Genomic DNA, 19030 nt, shown 5'->3' on the forward strand with positions numbered 1-19030 from the left:
GTACTCAAAGCTATTTAAAGTGCATCTATGTGAACCACCTGTGCTGTGTGTGGAAACTGCCTGTGTGCCTGAGAATTTGAGAAGTCACCTCAGGTTCTGGCACTGCAGGAATAAAAACTGTATCCAGATAACACAGGGAAAAGCAGCCTGGCTGAAAATGGATCTGTGTGAACACAACACACAGGAGTTGCAGAAATCTGTATGGATATTCTCCTCCAGGAAGCTCTCCATGCATTTGACTTCTAGTACTTCAGCTCCTCTCTCAATTCTTGGAATTTTCACACACAAGTTGACAGCACATTAAAAATGAACACAGCTTTATTTGCTAGATTTAGATCTTATTAAATGTGCATATTAAATGTTAGCAGAATGTTTTAAAAAATTGTATTTATTCCAACATTAGTGTATCATACATATATATATATATATATATATCAGCAACATACTTAGCAGACAAAAAAATGCCACTCAGATTACAAGACAGTACAAGTCAAACAAGTGGTACATGTAGAACAGTTAGAAACTCCATCTATTTTCACTCCATTCTGTTGCCTCAAACTGACAGCATTACATTAAAAAGTAAAAGCATAGTAAAAAAAAACTTCCTAGAAAAAACAGCATAGTGTCTCATAGTAGCATTCTTCTTTTGCAGTCCTTTGCTTAGAACATACCACACTAAACCTTCCCAAGGTAAAAAAATCCCTAAATTTCAATTGAAAAAAAGAAATTAAAAAAAAAAATCCCTGATTGTATTACACCTGAAAGGTCAATTTTGTTGTGTGTAACGACTTCTAATGAGGCAATCTATTGTATCTTAAATTACAATAATTGCAACACAGAACTTAATTCACTTCGGTTAAAGGACACCTTTAGATACTGGATCACATAAAAATGAAATATTTCAACAGTAAGAATCAGCACATCTCCAGACTGACCAGACCTTCCTTACTTTTCAAGAACACTTCAGGAAACTTATGTGAATCATTATAAACCCAACCATACTGATATCTTCAGTTAAAATACTGCTTAATGGCAAGTAAACTATTATGTAAAAAGGTGTCAAGACTAATTTTTTTCTGTGATATTAGCTTTCAGTATAATAACAGATGCTCTTTTCAACAGTTTCTGTATGCAAAGAAGTAATGCTATGAAGTGCAATGACTTATTTTTAAGATGCATATATTTCTAAATAAGCAGATCCCGGGATTTTTTCCACTTTCTATTGTATGATACAACATATACAAAACATCAGTTTGTACTGCATTAAATAGCAAGTGATCTTAAAAAATAAGTTTGTATGAAGCACAAAGTAGGAGTTGAAACATCAATTTAAATTCAAAGTTCTGCATATCGATGCTGTTGTTTGTCCCAAACAAAAGTATTTCCTTATTTTCCTCCGTCTCGCTTTTAAATAGCATTTTTCATTCACAACACACCTACTCTGCTGATATCTTTTCAAGGGCAGCATATTAGGACACTTCATTACTTGAAGAAACTGATCTTCCATAAGTAGAAATAGTGCATCTAATGCTGAATTTCCAAATCTGTTTTCAGCTTCAGTCAGGTTGTACATTTTGCACAGAACCTTTTGTAACTCATTGTCTTTCTGTTTGAAGCATCTGTTTGCATTACAAACAGTAACAAACCCACAACATCTAAATTAAGCAGTTTAATTAACAGTATATGTGCAAGATGCAGCACAGTGCTTTCATTGTGCAAATTGTGGTGGTTTGATGTGTGATTACGACTGATGGCTGATACTCTTCTTTGGCTTACACATTAAGCAGCAGAGCTAATTTATTTACACATGCATACCTCCAACAGATCCATAACTTCAAATATATCTGAATATTCAAGAACATTATCAGTTCATCATGAACAGAAATTGCCAACATGCTTGATTGATCAAGCAACTTTAGAGAATGAAGGTGAATAACTTACAGTAATGAGAAATGTACATTGGCATCAGCTCCTTGACTGGCAGCCAAACTGTGTGATGTGTGCTCGAGGTAGGCACTTAATATTAATTCTTTTGCTAATAACAACAGCTCCACTCAGGACACTGAATTAAAACTGTTACAACATTAAGGTTACTCGCCTAGTACCCCAAGACACAGGCAGGGTTTGCTAAAATATAACACCCTAAGTTGTGGTACTAGTAAACAGTACATCACTCAGCTGATACAGAATACAAATCTCAATTCTTTTTATGTATACTTGCGAGGAAGTATAACTTTCAAAGTGCAAACAGAGCAAAATTTTCTAATCTTGTCTACCTTGTATATTCAGCATGAGAGAACTCAATAATCTGGTGTAAGAACTATCTGCAGTCTAGGCATGAACTGCTCTCCAACAGTCCACATGGCACTGAAAAAGAAGTGTGCCAAGGCAGGCATGGTTTGGTAACACTGAACAGTTCTGTCTGCAGGTTCACAGTATCCCAATGCACTCTTCTGGAAACAGGCACTGCCCTGCAGAGATCATTTTCACACCTCTTACCAAATTCAAAGAAACAAGGCACTAAGCATGGAAGCATTGATATGTTTTAAATATACAGCCATATTATAAAAAAGGCCTACCTGCTTTAAACTAGAAAATGAGGGCACATTCTTGAACAGCTGGAAGCTACTTTGCATAAACAGTTATATATTTATAAACTCAGTAACTTTGTAGAAAAGTCACCTAACAAAAAAAGAAAAAAAATCCTTCCCAAAGATTCAAAAGGGACAAAAAAAAAAACAAAAACAAAAAACAACCCAGAACAACCCCCAAGCCTAAGGATACTATGTATAAAGACAATAACAGCACTAACATAGATTATTCGGCATGCTTAAAATCTTTTGGATAAAAATCCAAGACCAAACCATTCGGTTAAATTGACTGGTATAGTGGTCCAGCTCCCAAACCACTGCCACGGAGTGCAGGCACACTCCCTAGTATGCATCAAGGACAGACACACAGCTTTAGCCCTTTGCTGGCATTCATTGAGAATCCAAACAAAGAAATAAATGAATGAGCAGCATGGCCAAAAACAATGTCAAGCAATCTTCCAATGATAGTTTTTAAGAAAGAGAAATTAAATAACTGTTATTCTCCAAATTGCACACATCTTTTCAAAACCCACTACAATTAGTTGATTCCACAATGTCTGCATTTAAAGAGTAAACTCTTCCATAAATTCTATCTTTAAGAACATAAATTATGGCTTTTTTTCCCTTCATTAAGCATGTATTAACTGAATTTTGTGCCTATAAATAATTCCCAGTGGAATTAAGCCAATATATCTTTAAAAATAAATTCCTTCTACAAAACATATAGAAGTTCAAACCAATGTTCCATAAGACATAGTGACTATAAAAAAAGCCCCAAACTTTACCATTTGTATCAGGAGTGTTCCATTTAAATTATCACATAATAAAAATAATAATTCTCAGCGTTTTCCACAGCAGAGGTCCTCTGTGGTATCCTTTTCAATCAGCTGGGATACAGCCTGGAATGTTGCAATTAGCAACAGAGTAAATGGTGGTAAATGACATAATCATGTCCTGTGAGCCCTTTGAGGTTAACAGTCCCTATACCAGGAGTCCGAATTCTAGGATTACAAGATTACATTTACTATTCCAAGTAATGTGTAAATAAAAACCAGTGTTGAAATCATACAGTTAAATAGATTTCCTAAACCTTGAAAGCTCAGTAAAACTTTTAAAGAAAATTCTGGAATCTTTGGACTGAAAGAGAAGGGTTGAACTCTCTTACAGCTTTCAACATGATGCATACTGAGCAAACCACAGATAAAAAAAGCTAAAACAAGCTAAATCCCAAACAGTTGGGTTTTTTGGCTACATTGCTCTGGATAGCTCCATTCTTCCTTCCGTGGCGATGAACTCTTTTTCTGTGGCTCCTTTATCACCTTGGCACAGTCTCTCCTTCAGTTTTTCAAGTTCATACTCATGCAGGATTTTTTGTGTTAAATATTTCTCACGTTTTATTTTGGCTTTCACATCTGCAGGAACATCAGGGATCATCCATGCTACAAAGAATTTTACGATGAATACAACATGCTAAAAAAAAAAAAAAAAGTAACAACTCATTACTAAATGAAACACCTCTGGTTTTCTCTGACACCAAATAGGCCACTTTTTGCTCACAGTAAAATACATTTCATTTGGCTGTCCTGGAACAATATGCACCAAATTAATGTGTATCTATGATATGCATGAAGATTAAAACGCTTCTTCTTATGCATAAATTTTAGTTCCAAACCATTAATGACTTAGCAAGCCCAAGAGGAAAGTGTCAGAGCCTGAACCCCAACCATCACTTTTTAACTCCTCTCTGTGGTTTGTTACCAAGTTCATACAGCTGTGCTGACACTTGGCTGTTGAGAGCTGATGAAACACAGCAGGAAAAGTGATGAGATGAGCACTTGAACTACTTACTCCCTTTTCTCTTCATAACTTGCAAAGCAGTGGCTTAAAACTGAAGTGCCAGTTATCCAAACTATAGATTTAGCTGTTTTTAACCAATATACATCACTGCAAAATGCTGCCTGGATTTTGAACACAGTCATGTCAGACACAGCTCTTTAATGAAAGCAAGAGGAGTGGAAGTGCTAGTCCTGGTGGTGTTCACCTCTGGCATTGGCATAAAGGCATTTTTATTTTGCTGATTATTCTGATCAACATTTGCAGTCTACTCAGCCATTTTCACTGTTCATACTCTGATGTCAGCTCACTTAAGTTAAAAAGGCACAGTAACAATAATCATTTAGGACATGAGTACTTGGTATTACCTAGGGAACAAATTATTTTATACTCCCAGCAATTCTATTTCCTGTAACATTAGTAACTATCTAGAGAAATCATAAGGTACCAATGTCAGAAGGAAATTTTGTAAGGAACATACCTCCATAATAATTATAAAGGCCAGTTTTGCAGCAAGAATGTGCCAGAACTGCATAGTGTGTAAGTATTTCCTCTCATGCTCTGGAGGATATCGATAGTCTCTGTACCTGTTGGAATGACAGACATGCAAAGGTGAAACGTCACATTCAGCCTGGCACAGACAACAAGCTTGGTGACACTTACAAGCAAGTACAACTGTCACTTAAGGAACCTTTTCTTGTTTTAAATGGTCTGTTTCCTTTCGCAGAAAAAGGTTGCCTCTCAATTTGTTTCCATCTTTGTATTTCCTTAAACACCCTCACACACACAGCAACAGAGCAGAGATGAGGATGCGTGATGTGAAATTTGGTACACAGGTTACCTGTTTTTTCAGGCAATGATCAAATAATACAGGTCAGGGTGATGGGTGATAATACAGGACAGGATGTGATACATCTGTATCACAGGGTAATGGACTCTGACTGAATAAATGTGACAGACATGAGTAGATCATGGACTGGATCTAAAGTAGATCATGGACTAGATCAAGGACTGTAGAGTAGATCATGGACTGGACAGATGCAGGATTTCCTGAAGGGACAGACTTGAATTCATGTTCTCCACCACCAAACAAATGTAGCTGGTTCTGAAAGTGCTGGGGTGGTCGGTTTGGGGGGGGGGGGGTTTGTTTGCTTTGACATTTTTTTCATTCAATCAATACTTTTATTTTACCATTTCCAAAGTGCTTTTGCAATTATTCTAGAATCTCCAATGCTCCTGCTAGCAAGAAATGACCACTTTTTAACTGAAAGCACGATAGGCCTGATTTTCCGTCCAATCAAGCAAAGTAAGGATTGATCTTAAATACCATATCTCATTTTCAGCTTTGAGGTTTAAATATCTCCTTCATTCTGCTTTCTTGTCCACTTATTCAGCCTAAAAATCTTTGAAAATATAGGCTTAAGTTTGCAAATTTAGGGATATAAATTTTCTTTCTTGCTCAAAAAATCAATAGTGTAATTAAGTAAACAAAAAATCCAATGAAGAAAAAGCAAAATGCAAGTTAGCAATGAGACTCTTAGTGGTGATTTTTTTTTTGATGTGACTGTTTTTGTTATTGGCTTGTTCTCTTAGCACCTCAAGCATTACCTTATCAATAGACTGAATATTACCTCTCACACTTTAGAATTACAAGAATGACATAATTTTTTTTCTAATGGACTACTTAGATCTGCATAGAATTTTTTAAGCTGTGTTCTATACAAAGTGATAAAATACTATTTCACCAACCTGCATATGACAAAGTTCTCTGGATTCTCTTTGGGTTCATTTCTCTCAGGAAAATCTGAGATCTGAAACACTGACAAACTGTTGTTTATATATCCAGACATTGGCGAGTCTTCATTTTCAGAATAAGCATAGTAGTAAACTAAACGAGGGATCATATCTGATGTGAATGCAACAATAAAAGCCTGAAAAGAAATTGGGAAAAGAAATAAGGAAAGTGGCACACAAAATCTGTGAGCAGATCTATAAAGGGGTAGTGGTTCTGTGACTCTGGCATTACTCAGAATCTTTTAAGAAGAGGTGAGAAGCAGGATTAGGGCACTTCACCTTGGTGAAAGATGCTAACTGCAGCCTCAGCATATTTTGCTTGGAAGCCTGAGATACTTAAGATGCTGAGATATTGTGCTAATTTGGCAGCGCCTGCAAGTGGGTTTGTTGCCTGAGACACATTAAAAAGAGGCATCTCTTGTGCTCAGTAGTCTGCTTTACAGTATGCTTCCACTGAAATACTGGCATAGCATTTAGCTACCTGTTTATAAGAAACACTTGGAGCCACTGCTCCCACAGGGGCATCCAGTAGCAGAGCACAGTTCTCACAGAACAGGCCTTACAGTGACAAGGACAGAAATGCATCTGACCCATAGAGTTCATCCACCCTCCCCTACAGCTCCTTCTGAGCAATCAGTGTGCTTCATAAGACTAAGCTTCATACTGGCTTATGCCCTTCCAAAGGGCTGAAAAACAAAGGAAACTGAATGAAAGGTTATGGCCAATAAAGTGTGGATTGGGAGCTGCACACTGTCAACATATGGACAAGCCAAACCACTTATTAAATGGTATCTTTGTAGGTTAACATGATACAGTGTTGATGAAGGAGAAAAAGCATCAGCTGGCTTTTAATTCTTCACATTTTAAATACATGGAAGAATCAGTGTTGATGTGGCACAGTGAACAAACATACTTACATTAGTGACAACAGACAGGATGGCCATTCCATTGAGGATTTCCTGCCACACCCCTATGCTATGTGCTTTTGCAGCCACAGGTCTTCTATACTGAGTGGTTAATTTCCAGGAGTCTACACGAATCTCCAGGATATTATTCATCAGAGCAAGAAGAGGAGCCAGGGGAAAGGATGCCACAAAGAGAGTAATGAAGCCAAACTGAATGACTGCAAGACAGAAAAACAAGTGTCAAAATCTGCCCTACTAGAAGTATCCTCAGAGTGAGGGGTCTACCACTAGCAGACAAATGGCAAACTTCTGCCAGGCTGCACAAGTCATCTTCAGCCCTGGCCTGAGCTAAGTGACAATCAGCCCCAGTCCCAAGACTGCTCCAGTCCCTTCAGGCTGCCATTCAGCAGCACACATAAGAATGGGCATTTGGGTCCTGCAAAATGATGCTGCCAGCAGTGCTGGATCCTTTCATGGTGCTGTAGCTCTCATATGAATGGTGGATAAATATAGGAACTATAGGAAACTAAACTATAGGGCAATTGAGATGTATTCATCCATCAAATTTCTCAAGTGTTATCAGGTCAATTTTGTTCTCTTCCAGTTTGTACCACCTTGTTCTTCTTTTACTTACCGACTTGCATGCCTCACAACCTTACCTCCACCTATTGTTACTGATTGTTACTGATTTAATCAGAACATTCTTAACAATTCTAGATGCAATAGTTCCACTGGGGAGTCCTGACACTAGTTTAAGAATTGCAAATAAAATATACCAACGATCCTTTCAGTGGTTACCAAATTTAAGTATCTGAGAATGCTATAATCTCAGTACAGAATGGGATAATCCTCAGAACACAGCCAACACTGCCACTGTATTTCAAATAAAGGGAACAGAACATTTTGTCTGGTTTAGGTAGGAGATAAAAATAAATTCTCATATACCAGTCATTCCTAATTTCAGGAATACACCAGTTCATCTTCCATGATTTCAGTGGTAAGATCTTCACCTCAGACAAGCAACAAAATTCCTACTACCTTAGCAGCCCTGGGACAAGGCTGGAGAATAGTTCTGATTCTGGAAGTGCAAGGACATGGCTGGCAACAGTGACTGTTCTGAGTGTATTAGCTTCACAAGACCACAGCCCTGTATCAAATTAAAGTGATAATAACACTACACATCTCTAGAACACATAAAACTGTTTCTGCAGAAATAAAACAATACAAAGGTTCACTTTTCAACAAAATGTATCCTTGTAATAGCCAAATATTAACGCCTTTAAAGTGTCCTTTAGATTTAGCTTGGCTTCAGTTTTAGTTTCAGTTTCTCAGGTTTTTTGAAGTACTGTTATATGCTGACATGGTCACGTTGCCTTTGAAGACTCATATCCCTTGCCCACACTCCCTCTGCTGGTCTAATGGACTGAAGTGAATCACTGATCAGTGCAAGACTAAAGCTGAAGGGATTCTCCTCTAGCCAAATTGTAGATCTCATGTCTGCAGTATCCATCCTTACAGTACATTTGGCATTCATCCCAAACTTAAAATTTCCACTGACATCAGCTAAGAACATGCTTTGGAACAAGAAAAGAACAGACACGGAGGCAGCTGGTTGCACGGAGAATATTGTTCCCCATTCAAATGAGGAAAACAGAAAGTCTTTGCAGTGCTTCTGTGAAATTCCCAGCAGTTCAAGATGCAAAGACAGCTTTTTTTCTTTTTTTTTTTTTTAAATTGGGCTGACCTATTTAATGATTTCCAGCAGTTAATTGTCCTGTAAATGCAGATGAAAGTGGTGGCATCGACCCACAACAACGAATTGAGAAAATTCATTCTTTTGCAAGTGTCAGTACAAAATGTCCTGTCTTCAATTCCAAATGTGTTAATTTTAAACTTACCCATTTCTAAATATTCATAGAACAGGCCTAAAGCTCCAAATGTCTGCAGATCATGGTCTTGCTCCCAGCGACTATATAAATTTTCAGGATTACTTCTGGCTTTCCGGCGACCCCACCAGTTACAAATCCAGCTGTATATGCAGAAAAAAGTTAACAATGAGAGAAGCAGATCAGATTGGCTCACTTGGTTAGAGCATGGTGCTAATAACACCAAGCTGGTGGATTTAGTCCCTGTACAGGCCATTCACCTAAGAGCTGGATCGATCCCTGTGGGTCCCTTCCAACTCAGAATATTCTGTCAAATCAGCACCACAGAATCACCAGGTTGGAAGAGATCTTCAAGATCAAGTCCAACCCATGCCCTAACACCTCAACTAAAACCTGGCACTGAGTGCCACATCCAGTCTTTATTTAAACATATTCAGGGATGATGACTCCACCACATCCCTGGGCAGACAAGTCCAGTATTTCATCACTCTTTCTGTAAAAAACCTTTTCCTAATATCCAACCTATATTTCCCTTGGCACAGCTTGAGACTGTGTCCTCTCATCCTGTCAGCTGTTGCCTGAAGAAAGAGACCAACCCCACCTGACTACAAACACCTTTCAGGAAGTTGTAGAGTGATAAAGTCATCTCTGAGTGTCCTTTATTCCTGTGCCCTCAAGATCTCTGTTTTGAAGCATGTCCACCTTTCCTGGACTCCTTTGTTTTTAAGGGCTGCTTCCCAAGGAACTCTTGAGTAAGTCTCCTAGATAGGCCAAAGGCTGCCCTCTGGAAGTCTAATGAAAAAGTCTTATTGATATTCTTCCTGATTTCACCAAATATCAAGAACTCTATAATCTCATGATCACTGTGCCCCAAGTGGCCTCCAACCACCACATCTCCCACCAGCCCATCTCTATTTGCAAACAACAGGTCTAATCTAGTCCCTCCCCTTATCTGAACAAACTCCTTAACACCACATGCTTTTTTTACAAGCATGGCTTTCACAAAAGAGGCTGAAAGCCTTTATGAAATAAGTGTCAGAATTTTTGCTTAATTTACAGAATTCTTCTTATCTTCCTCATATGGCAATCACACCTCCCAAGAATTTCCTCTGGCTGTAAGATGGGTACCTCAGTGTCAGAGAGAACTTACGGAACAATAGCCTCTTGGATGTTTCCCCAGATCTGCTTGCCAGCCATGACTATGGTGAGCTGTGTCGTCAGTTCTATCAAACAGCCTGCAGGATCACACTGGTGGAGACAAACTGAGTGTTAATGGACATCACCCACATAAACTACATTCTACTGCTGTAAAAATGCAAGAAAGGAGATCTTAAAACTTGTAAGGACAATACTTAATTTCCACACGGACTGCCAGCTAAGCCACTCTCTCAAGTAGGGTGTTACAGAAGGGCTTTAAGAGTTACAAGTGTGAGGGCTTTAAGTGTTTCGAGTGCGAGACATAACACACAGCAAAACATAACAACCATATGAAGACAGAGTAATTCAGAGATGCTTCAGCAGGACCTGTGTGCAGCACACATCCCTCAGCCCCAGCAAGGTGAATCTTTTGCACTCAGTGAGCTCTCAGCACCAGATTTTATTTTTTTAAGACCCATAGTAAGACCCACTGATATTTTCAGGAGAACCAGGACCAAGATAGGCTTTATGATTTTTCACTCTTGTGACTGACAGATTTTCACTGCTGGCGTTACCCTGACTAGCAAGAGCAGGAGAAGACATTGGAAGCCTGAGCATCAGCTTCAGAGCAGCCAGCTGAGGTCCAGCTCATTTCAGACCAAGCCTGCAGTTGGAAATCTATTACTATGAGGGTTGAAGGGAACAATCCACCTTAATTAAGAAAATCTTACCTCTTCATTTCGCCAGCGATTAAACATGTATGTGTAGGCACCTGGGTAACCAACAAACTTCCCTTTGAAGAAGGCCACGTAGAAGCAGGATGAATAGTAGTTGACAAACTGGAACAAAAACATTTTCATTGTGAGCCTGTTCTCATACTCCATGTGAGTTCTGGGGATCTCTGTGAAACCAGAAAACAATCATTTTATGTTCCTTTATTCCCCTTCAAAGGATACAGATTCACAAATAATCATCATGCACAGTGAACTTAAAGAAGAAAAAAAAGGAAAAGAACACCTACAAACACTTCAGCAGATGGAGTTCCTGTTTTCAGACATCCTACCCTTACTTTACAATGCAACGTTTGACACAGGAAGGCAAAGGAAATTAATATTTAAAACTTCTATAAAATTTAATTTCCCCTTCTTTGTCCTGTCCATTAGCACTTGTCCATCCCCAAATCTTACACTATTTTAGGAGAGCTGAGTTGAATGTCAAACAGTAACTAGAATGATCTCCTGTAGTATGAAGATTTCACAGCTGGCAACACACAATTAGTTTTCTTCTTTGTGGTAAAGAAGTATGTTACAATATTTCTTCCCAACATACTGTATGTGCATATCATTAAAATAAGCAGAAACTGCATGGCCCATGTGCCTCTGAAAGACAAGGTTCATAATGGACAGAAAAATAGGGGACAGTACAGGCATCTTGGAGCTACTGTACATGCCCAGACCATTGCTCAGGATTTTACTGCCTTTCGCTGCTCATTGTCTGTCACATTTATATTCTTGAAGGCAGCAGGAAGCCCTAAGCAAATCATCATCAAATGTCCTGTTAAATTATAACAAAACAAATTCAAGTTGGGAAGTAGCCTAAGAAAGTACACTGCAAACATTCAAGTCACCTGAATTGGTCAGGACCTTGCAGACAAATTGAACTCATCTGCCTTACTGTAAAGTTGTTTCATATAACTGAGTAAACTGATGTCCCAAGCTTGGTGTAAGTTTGCATGCCAGAAGAACATGAGGTATTTACTGGGAACCTGACATCAGAGTGTATGTAGGACAGAGGAGGCAGCACTCAGGTGAGGCAGTCTGACTAGCTTTCAGCTCCCCAAAATATTTTTATTTTCAGTGAGCTGTTAAATATTTATGTGAGGCACAAGCATTCAGAGCACCAGAGGCAGGTTATACCTGCTTGTCTGAACACCAAATCTGGCCTAACCATTTCAAGGAGTTCAAGAGTGAATAAAGTCTGGGCAGACACTGCTGACAGCCTGGGCCAGGTGCAGGAATGATACTTCCAGCATGCAAGCAGAAGTCCAACATAAAATACACTACAAAAGTAGTCACTCTTTCTGGGCCTCCAGCTCTGGAGCGAGGGTACTGCTATCAATGGCTACTGCCATAATAACACATCTTGGGCACAGCTTCTCATCCTGCTCAAACTCTGCCTTTCATCTTTGCAACTACAAATCTGTATGGCCAGAGCTAAAGGAAACAACATCCAGAAAAAAATGGAAAATGTACTGTCCCATCCCATCTTTTCGCCCAGACTGAAAGTCATGATTAAAAAATATTTAGTCTTTTTTTCTTGTAAAGATAGCTGTGATTCATTTTTCCAAATATATTTACAGGATTTCTAAACTGAAATACTGCTACTTCAAGACAGTCTAATCTTGCTTTGGTGACTCAAGATTATTTTTAACTATGTTCAGGTCTGTGATTGTCTCTGTAGAGTAGTTCTAATATAAACAAGCATTATATGAGGAGAAACTAGGCAATGAGAACTACTGAAATTCAAGGGAAATATTCAGTATGGCCTGGATACACCTGGGTCATTGCTGCAAGCTACTGCAAGCTACAGAGCTCCTACTGTACCTGAGCTGAGAACAACAGCATGGAACACCTTAATGGTGTTCAATGGAATCTCCAAGGATTCTTTCCAAGTTTTGCCTTCAAGGCATGCTTACCCATATCAGTAATCCAGATGGCTATTCTCTCATAGAAGAAATTCAGTATCATGATGATGACAAAATTGAGGCAGGAAGCTGTGACAGAAGTTGCCAGCTGAGGGGTCAGTAAGCCACTGATGGGCTGCAGTGTCTGAGTGTTTTCCATGAGGCTGGCAAAGGCAGCATACACTGCAAGGCGATACACAATCACAGCTATCATGCTGGCTATGATCAAGGACACCTAAGAAAAGGAGGGACATTTGAAATACACTTGCAGCTTAGCATAGCTATATACTACAGCTATATGCATGCTGCTTTAAAAACAAGATGTAAACCATCATGCTTTGTATTTTTAAAATTTTATTTTTTGTGGGTGTGAGTTCCACAGCATTGAAATGAAAAGTGGACAGGCAAAATACTTTATTATATTAAATTGTTTTGATGACATAAGAAAAGCTGACATTCTAATACTGGTATCTGAGAAAGTGCAGAAGAGTGCAGATAGGAGATGGAAAGGACAAGTTAGATTAAACTGTCTGCTCTGAAACTCGCTCTGTATTCATTGTCGTGAATTCCTTTTATTTGTTTGCCTTTACTACAATTTTTCTGGTACGTCTATTAACATCAAATAAGTCACAGAGGAAGTTATTCTCATGCTAAAATATCCAATCAAATTACTAATTAATGACAGATTTCCAGTGCCTTTAAAAAAATATATCAGCATTGAAGTGCACTTTGAATGACAGGATGAAATCTGCAGAACAGCAATAAAAGCATGTGTTAACATCATGATTAAAACCAGTTTGTTTTAACGTGATGATTAGTAATAATCAGCATCTCTGATATATGTTAAAATGATGATTCAAAAAGATGCTCACCCAGAACAACACTGTAGCTCCTGAGATGCAGAATCGCATAGCCTGGCTTGTTAAAGGCAAATAAGGCTCCATCTCCTGAAACAGTCAAGTACAGCTCATGTTATTCCAACATCAAGCAGCACACAGAGCTCTCACCAGCTGTGTGAAAATGCTCACATCTAGGGAAACCATCCAGAACCCTGCCTCTCTCAAATGGCAGACAGGACATAATTCTGAGTATGCTGTGAAGTGGAGCAGGGGGGTGCAGGGCCGGGCAAAAAGATCAGGACAGAAGCAGCCATAAAACTGCTACAAGTCAAGAAAGTACCTCGAAAGAATGGTTAAACTTTTCCAAACTCAATCAGTAGCTAAAGACAAAGACCAACTTCCTGAGATGAGTCAGGCCACAACTATAACTGTGATGCCAGGTTAGCTGTCAAACAGCTCTGAGTCCACAACTGGACTCAAGTTTTATAAATTCTTTCTGCCAAGATTCCTTAAAACTTGTCATTTGGGTGTGCCAGTTAGAGAGTGTTTTTCTTCACTCCTTCAATTTTATTTGTTTTTGTAGTTGAAGAAAATAGCTATGAATGTAGCTGCCAAGCTCTGCTGTAGCACCAGCCATGCCAGTACCCCCAGATGACACATGAACAATTTTCAATGTTTGTATTAAGTTTGTGCAACCAATCCTAGTTCCTCAAATATCAGAAAATATCATACTTTATGAAAGAATCTTCTCTTTAAAAACTAATGTCTGTGGAAGAAGATCTAGGGAAAAATAACCTGAATTTGATAAATCTGTGGGACAAGGCACTGTAGAGTGCCTAGACTCCTCTTGAGCTAAGTAGCACTGAGTACTACAGATGGCTACAATCCCAAATGTAATGTGCAATGACAGAGCCTAAGTTTGAATCTGTTATTTATGTAAAGTAGAATTCTACTGTCTTAGCAAGCCCAAATTTTAGCTATGATTTAGTTGGCCAGTTCAGCACCACGAACAAGTATGTTAATGATAGCCTCAAGATCAGCAATTTCAGTTTCAGAGCACTTAAAACTTTTAATCATGAATAATGATGAAATAATTTTCTGAGTGAAGCAAAACCAGCTGTGGGACACAAGAAAATCATAGTCCTGTACCCACATGACCTTATTGGTTACTGCAGAATTAACTTATTTGAAAGCACTGGCCTTTCACGAGTTCAGTATAGGACAAGCTCTAACAGAAAAATTACACTACTATTACCTGTACAAGTCAGCCTGTAATTGGGTACTGATAAGGATCACTGATAAACCCTGCTGCAAAAAAGCTTCTCAGAAAGTACTGAGATAGTAAATTGAAGTGTCATAAAATAAAGGCTTGTATAGTCATTGAATTTTTATCAAAATTGTTAATGCACACATAGAGTACAGAGGAGTGCAGTATCTCACACTGAGATAGGAGAAGCGTACCACAGTCTATTTCTACTTCCTAAATAAAGTTCACAGAACCCTATTTCACCTAAGGGATCTGAATTAATTTAGAGAGAGAACAATCGTCTCCCTCAGGACAGCTACACAAGCACACCTAAGCCTTTGGCTGTGCTCTGGTACAGCTGATTCACCTCACCAGGCTACAGGTTTTGGTCCATGCTGTACACAACCACTGCTAACCACTGCAACCACTACTGCCCTGCCCTAGCATGATCACCCTCTCTCGAAGAGCACACAAGGGCCAGCACCTGCCTGCTGGACAGAGCTCATCCCTCTCTCTCCCTAGGCTGCAGCACAACCACAGTCTGGAAGGGTTTGGGTGCTGTGCATCCATGGAACAGGGTGTGGTTTGAGCCTGAGGATAGACAGGGATGCAAACCAGCAAATAACACATAACTAGCAGGCACATGTTTTCAATCAGTAGAGCTAACTAATGAAAATTCATTTACCTGAACCTGTTTTCCTGCACATGCAGAAATTAATGCTTCAGCAGAGCTACACTCTTAAACATAGTGCACTGTTATCAAAGAGCCCTGTGCAAGGTACACTGCACTAGTTACAGCAGCAGAATTAATGCTGTGTATGTGGAAGGGAAAAATTCTCTCTCATGAGAAATAAGATTAGCATATGTATTTCCTAATGATTAAGGAGACAAGCCCTGAAAGACAGGGCTACTGTTTATAGAAAAAAGACTCTTCCCACATTCTGACTAAGCTTCTATTTCTTTTCTGAAGACTCTAAGCACACTTAGGACTAGTGACAATAGGCTATTTATATGCAATTCTATGAAAGGGAAAAGACAATTTAAAAATACATCAAATAGGTGTGGTAAATGTTGTGTTGAAAAGCAACCAGCTGATCCTGAAATTTGTCAAGTAACCCGTACCTAAAATAAATTTAAATTAACATTAAACATCTAATATTTATATGGAGTGTTTAACAGAGTTAAGTAGTAATAGTATCTCAATTACATTTCAGAGAAAGGACTTTGGCAACCTTCATCCCTCTGGTGCTCCCCAGACAAAGTGGTTATGTATCAGAAGCAAAAAATCACAGCTAGACCAACTTATCAGTTTAGATCACAGTGACTGCTTCTTCATATGTTGTGTAGGGACAAGAAAGAGAGGTTTTAAAGGGATGGAAGTTTCAGGGAGTGTTACCCTGAATTGTGAAAGACGCTGTAAAAGCCATACGCTTTATCTTTTTTTTTTTCCTCATTCAATATATCAATTTCCACGTTACAAAACTTTCAGCATACAACTGAATTTGCACATGTGCCAACGCAGCATGTTCATACCTGAGTTATGGGATTCCTCTTCTTTAGGGTACATTTTGCCTCGTACTCAGGCCTCAGCTGGAGCTGTTGCTGTTCTTCTTCAAAATCAACCAAATCCCATTCATATTTCAGTCTCGCCTGCCGCCTCTTCCAAAACTCCAAGAAAAGTGTAACTACAATTTGCAAATGTTAAAATAGAGTCAAGGAAGAAGTGAACAAGTTCAAGAACCAAGTAAAACACCTACACTGGCTTCTTTTCTGTGGTTTATTATTATCCTTACAGGGTGACTCACTGATTTTTACTGACTACCTACTATAGTTCATAGATAAGATCACAATACAAATCCAGTGATTTGTTAGCTAACTGAATTCCAGAAGTGGATGGCAAGGAAGATGCCAAAACAATATATGGGTGTTTCCATGGTTATGGTGACAATGTTCAATTAACTACTCTGTGTATTCAAAACGCAACATGGAATAAAGAAAATAACCTGATAATTCAATTAATTGCTGTGTATAAACCTATAACACATAAATAACTACTACAACAAATAAGCAAAACAGCTTTCAAGTATATGGTCAAACATTTCTGTTGCTTTTAGATGCTTATTTGTTATCATGGTGTTCTAGGGTGACTTCATGATGCTAAATTGTATCCCCATTCATATATTAAGCCCAGAAATAAGTTTTGTGCCTTTAAAACTAGATAGGGAGTGAAGGGGGGAGAAGGAGAAGCAGTGGAATGTCTGAGGCAGCTGTATTCAAAAACCCAGAGATGAGAGCTTTGGCATTCTCTCCCATGGACTGTGCTGTCTGCAGCATGGACAGAGAACACGAGAAAACTCTTGGCTTTTAGTTACTTTTTTCAGCTAGCTGATGCAGAAAAGTTCCCTGGACTGTGGCTTTTCTTTTTCTTGGAACTGATCAGCCTGCTGTGGACCAAAAACCCAGAAAAACACTGGGAGCTCACAGCTGTGGCCCAGCAGGGCTCAGGATGTGGCAATTTCCAGCACAGGAGGGACTGATAAGAGACGGAGGGAGCCGAGCTACACCCAGCCAAAAAGAACCCTCTCTCTCAATTTGCCATCTCTTCAGAACAATGAGCGGTTCCATTTTTCAATATTACTCATTTTTTGGTGCTCTTGAATACTTTGCTTGTTTAACAAACAGTTTTTTCCACTTTTCTCAAAGGAGATTTACGTGTCCTGAACTGGTGGGGGAAGGGGGCTGCTTGATGCTTTCTAGAGGGACCCCTTTGGAGGTTTCCTCCCAAATTTGCCCTAAACCAGGACACGTGGTCATTTTAAAGACAGTGGAAGTCTGATGATTTTCATATGATCAAGAGTTGGGCTGGCCTCAGAATTTTTTAAGACACTAGAGGGAACTGATTTAACATATCAACAACTATAAAATTTATAATACTATATAACATTTTAAAAGCCCTTTATTAGCTACTTTAAAATGTAAACATTTTGTAATCTGATTGTTCTTATTTGAACTGGGGACATTTTATGGTTAGACAAACAGAGGAAAGCTTATCTTCTGCAGTTCTAAACTCTTTGGCGGGTACTTCCTGAATGACTAATCCATGTGATGCAAATGCTAGTTCTTAGAAACCAAGAAAAGCTTAGTAAAACAGCCATACAACAAAAATCTTCTTAGAATTTTTTTTTTTTAAAGGAATGCAGGAATATGAAGGAAGGGAGTGGTTAGATCCTCCAATAAAAAAATACACAGGTTTTCTATTAGCACACAAGAATCTTTGTGAGTTAATGAAATATCTACATACAAGTTAAAAATTAAATTATGACATTTCATACAAACAGTATGAAATAAGATAATTGTATTTAGGGAAATAAGAAACAATAACTATACTATCCTGAATTGATAAACCTTCATACAGTTGAAGAAAAGAACATATTCAACACAATGTCCTTAGAAGTCTGAAGAAGTATCATTGGTGTGAAACTATGATTATAGAGACCAGAAATCCACCTATTTCTACATCATCAAAACATACTACAATGTATGAAGTTCACTGGAGTAGAACCCAATGGGTTTTCTCAACCCAAAAGTACAGCTAATACAGTGGCAGTGCACTAGTGGTGCTAGAGACCACCATCCATCCATCCAGTGAAAGGACACAAAGCTCCCCACACTCTCTCACTGGGACACTGATGATGTGCAGGGCTGAGCAGAGAGGACTCTTATATGGGCTGCATAAGATATGACCCCCTTGGTTACTAACAAAATAATCAAATGTTAGTAGCTAAGAGTACACAATTCTTATGATATTCTTATGGCATCCTGCTTGCATTTCTTTGCCTTAAGTCCTCTGTAACATTAAATTATTTTCACTTGTTTATCACTTCAGCATCTGAGGCAGGATACTAAGGAGAAGCAATTATTCCCCTTCTTCCCATTTCCAGCGTCCCTCAGCAGCTTGGCCAAGATCTCCTTATTGCTTGACATATAACTTATCAAAGGTACTCACCCCATATACCCATGAAAATGGCAAAAAAGAGAGTTGCCACGTTGTCAAACAAATGGGAATACTGCAACAGAATAGCCAGGAACAGGTCAGTACCAAGACAGTTTTCAGGA

At 38.7% G+C, this 19030-nt stretch overlaps 1 protein-coding gene across 1 annotated transcript in view; it reads right to left on the reverse strand.

Moving 5' to 3' along the window:
- Positions 1–314: 314 nt before the first annotated feature.
- The window catches only part of ANO5 (anoctamin 5), a 56203-nt gene continuing 37487 nt past the window's right edge, over positions 315–19030 (reverse strand). The window contains exons 13-23 of the mRNA XM_062495945.1: positions 18921–18981; positions 16448–16599; positions 13702–13776; positions 12842–13064; positions 10878–11047; positions 10160–10257; positions 9022–9152; positions 7136–7341; positions 6174–6355; positions 4906–5011; positions 315–4061 (exon numbers count right to left, since the gene is read on the reverse strand). Of these exons, the coding sequence (XP_062351929.1) occupies positions 3840–4061; positions 4906–5011; positions 6174–6355; positions 7136–7341; positions 9022–9152; positions 10160–10257; positions 10878–11047; positions 12842–13064; positions 13702–13776; positions 16448–16599; positions 18921–18981 (1626 nt within the window). The 3' untranslated portion in view covers positions 315–3839. The remainder of the gene's footprint in view (positions 4062–4905; positions 5012–6173; positions 6356–7135; positions 7342–9021; positions 9153–10159; positions 10258–10877; positions 11048–12841; positions 13065–13701; positions 13777–16447; positions 16600–18920; positions 18982–19030) is intronic.

The sequence above is a fragment of the Cinclus cinclus genome, chromosome 6 (genome assembly GCF_963662255.1).
Source record: "Cinclus cinclus chromosome 6, bCinCin1.1, whole genome shotgun sequence".
NCBI lineage: Eukaryota > Metazoa > Chordata > Aves > Passeriformes > Cinclidae > Cinclus > Cinclus cinclus.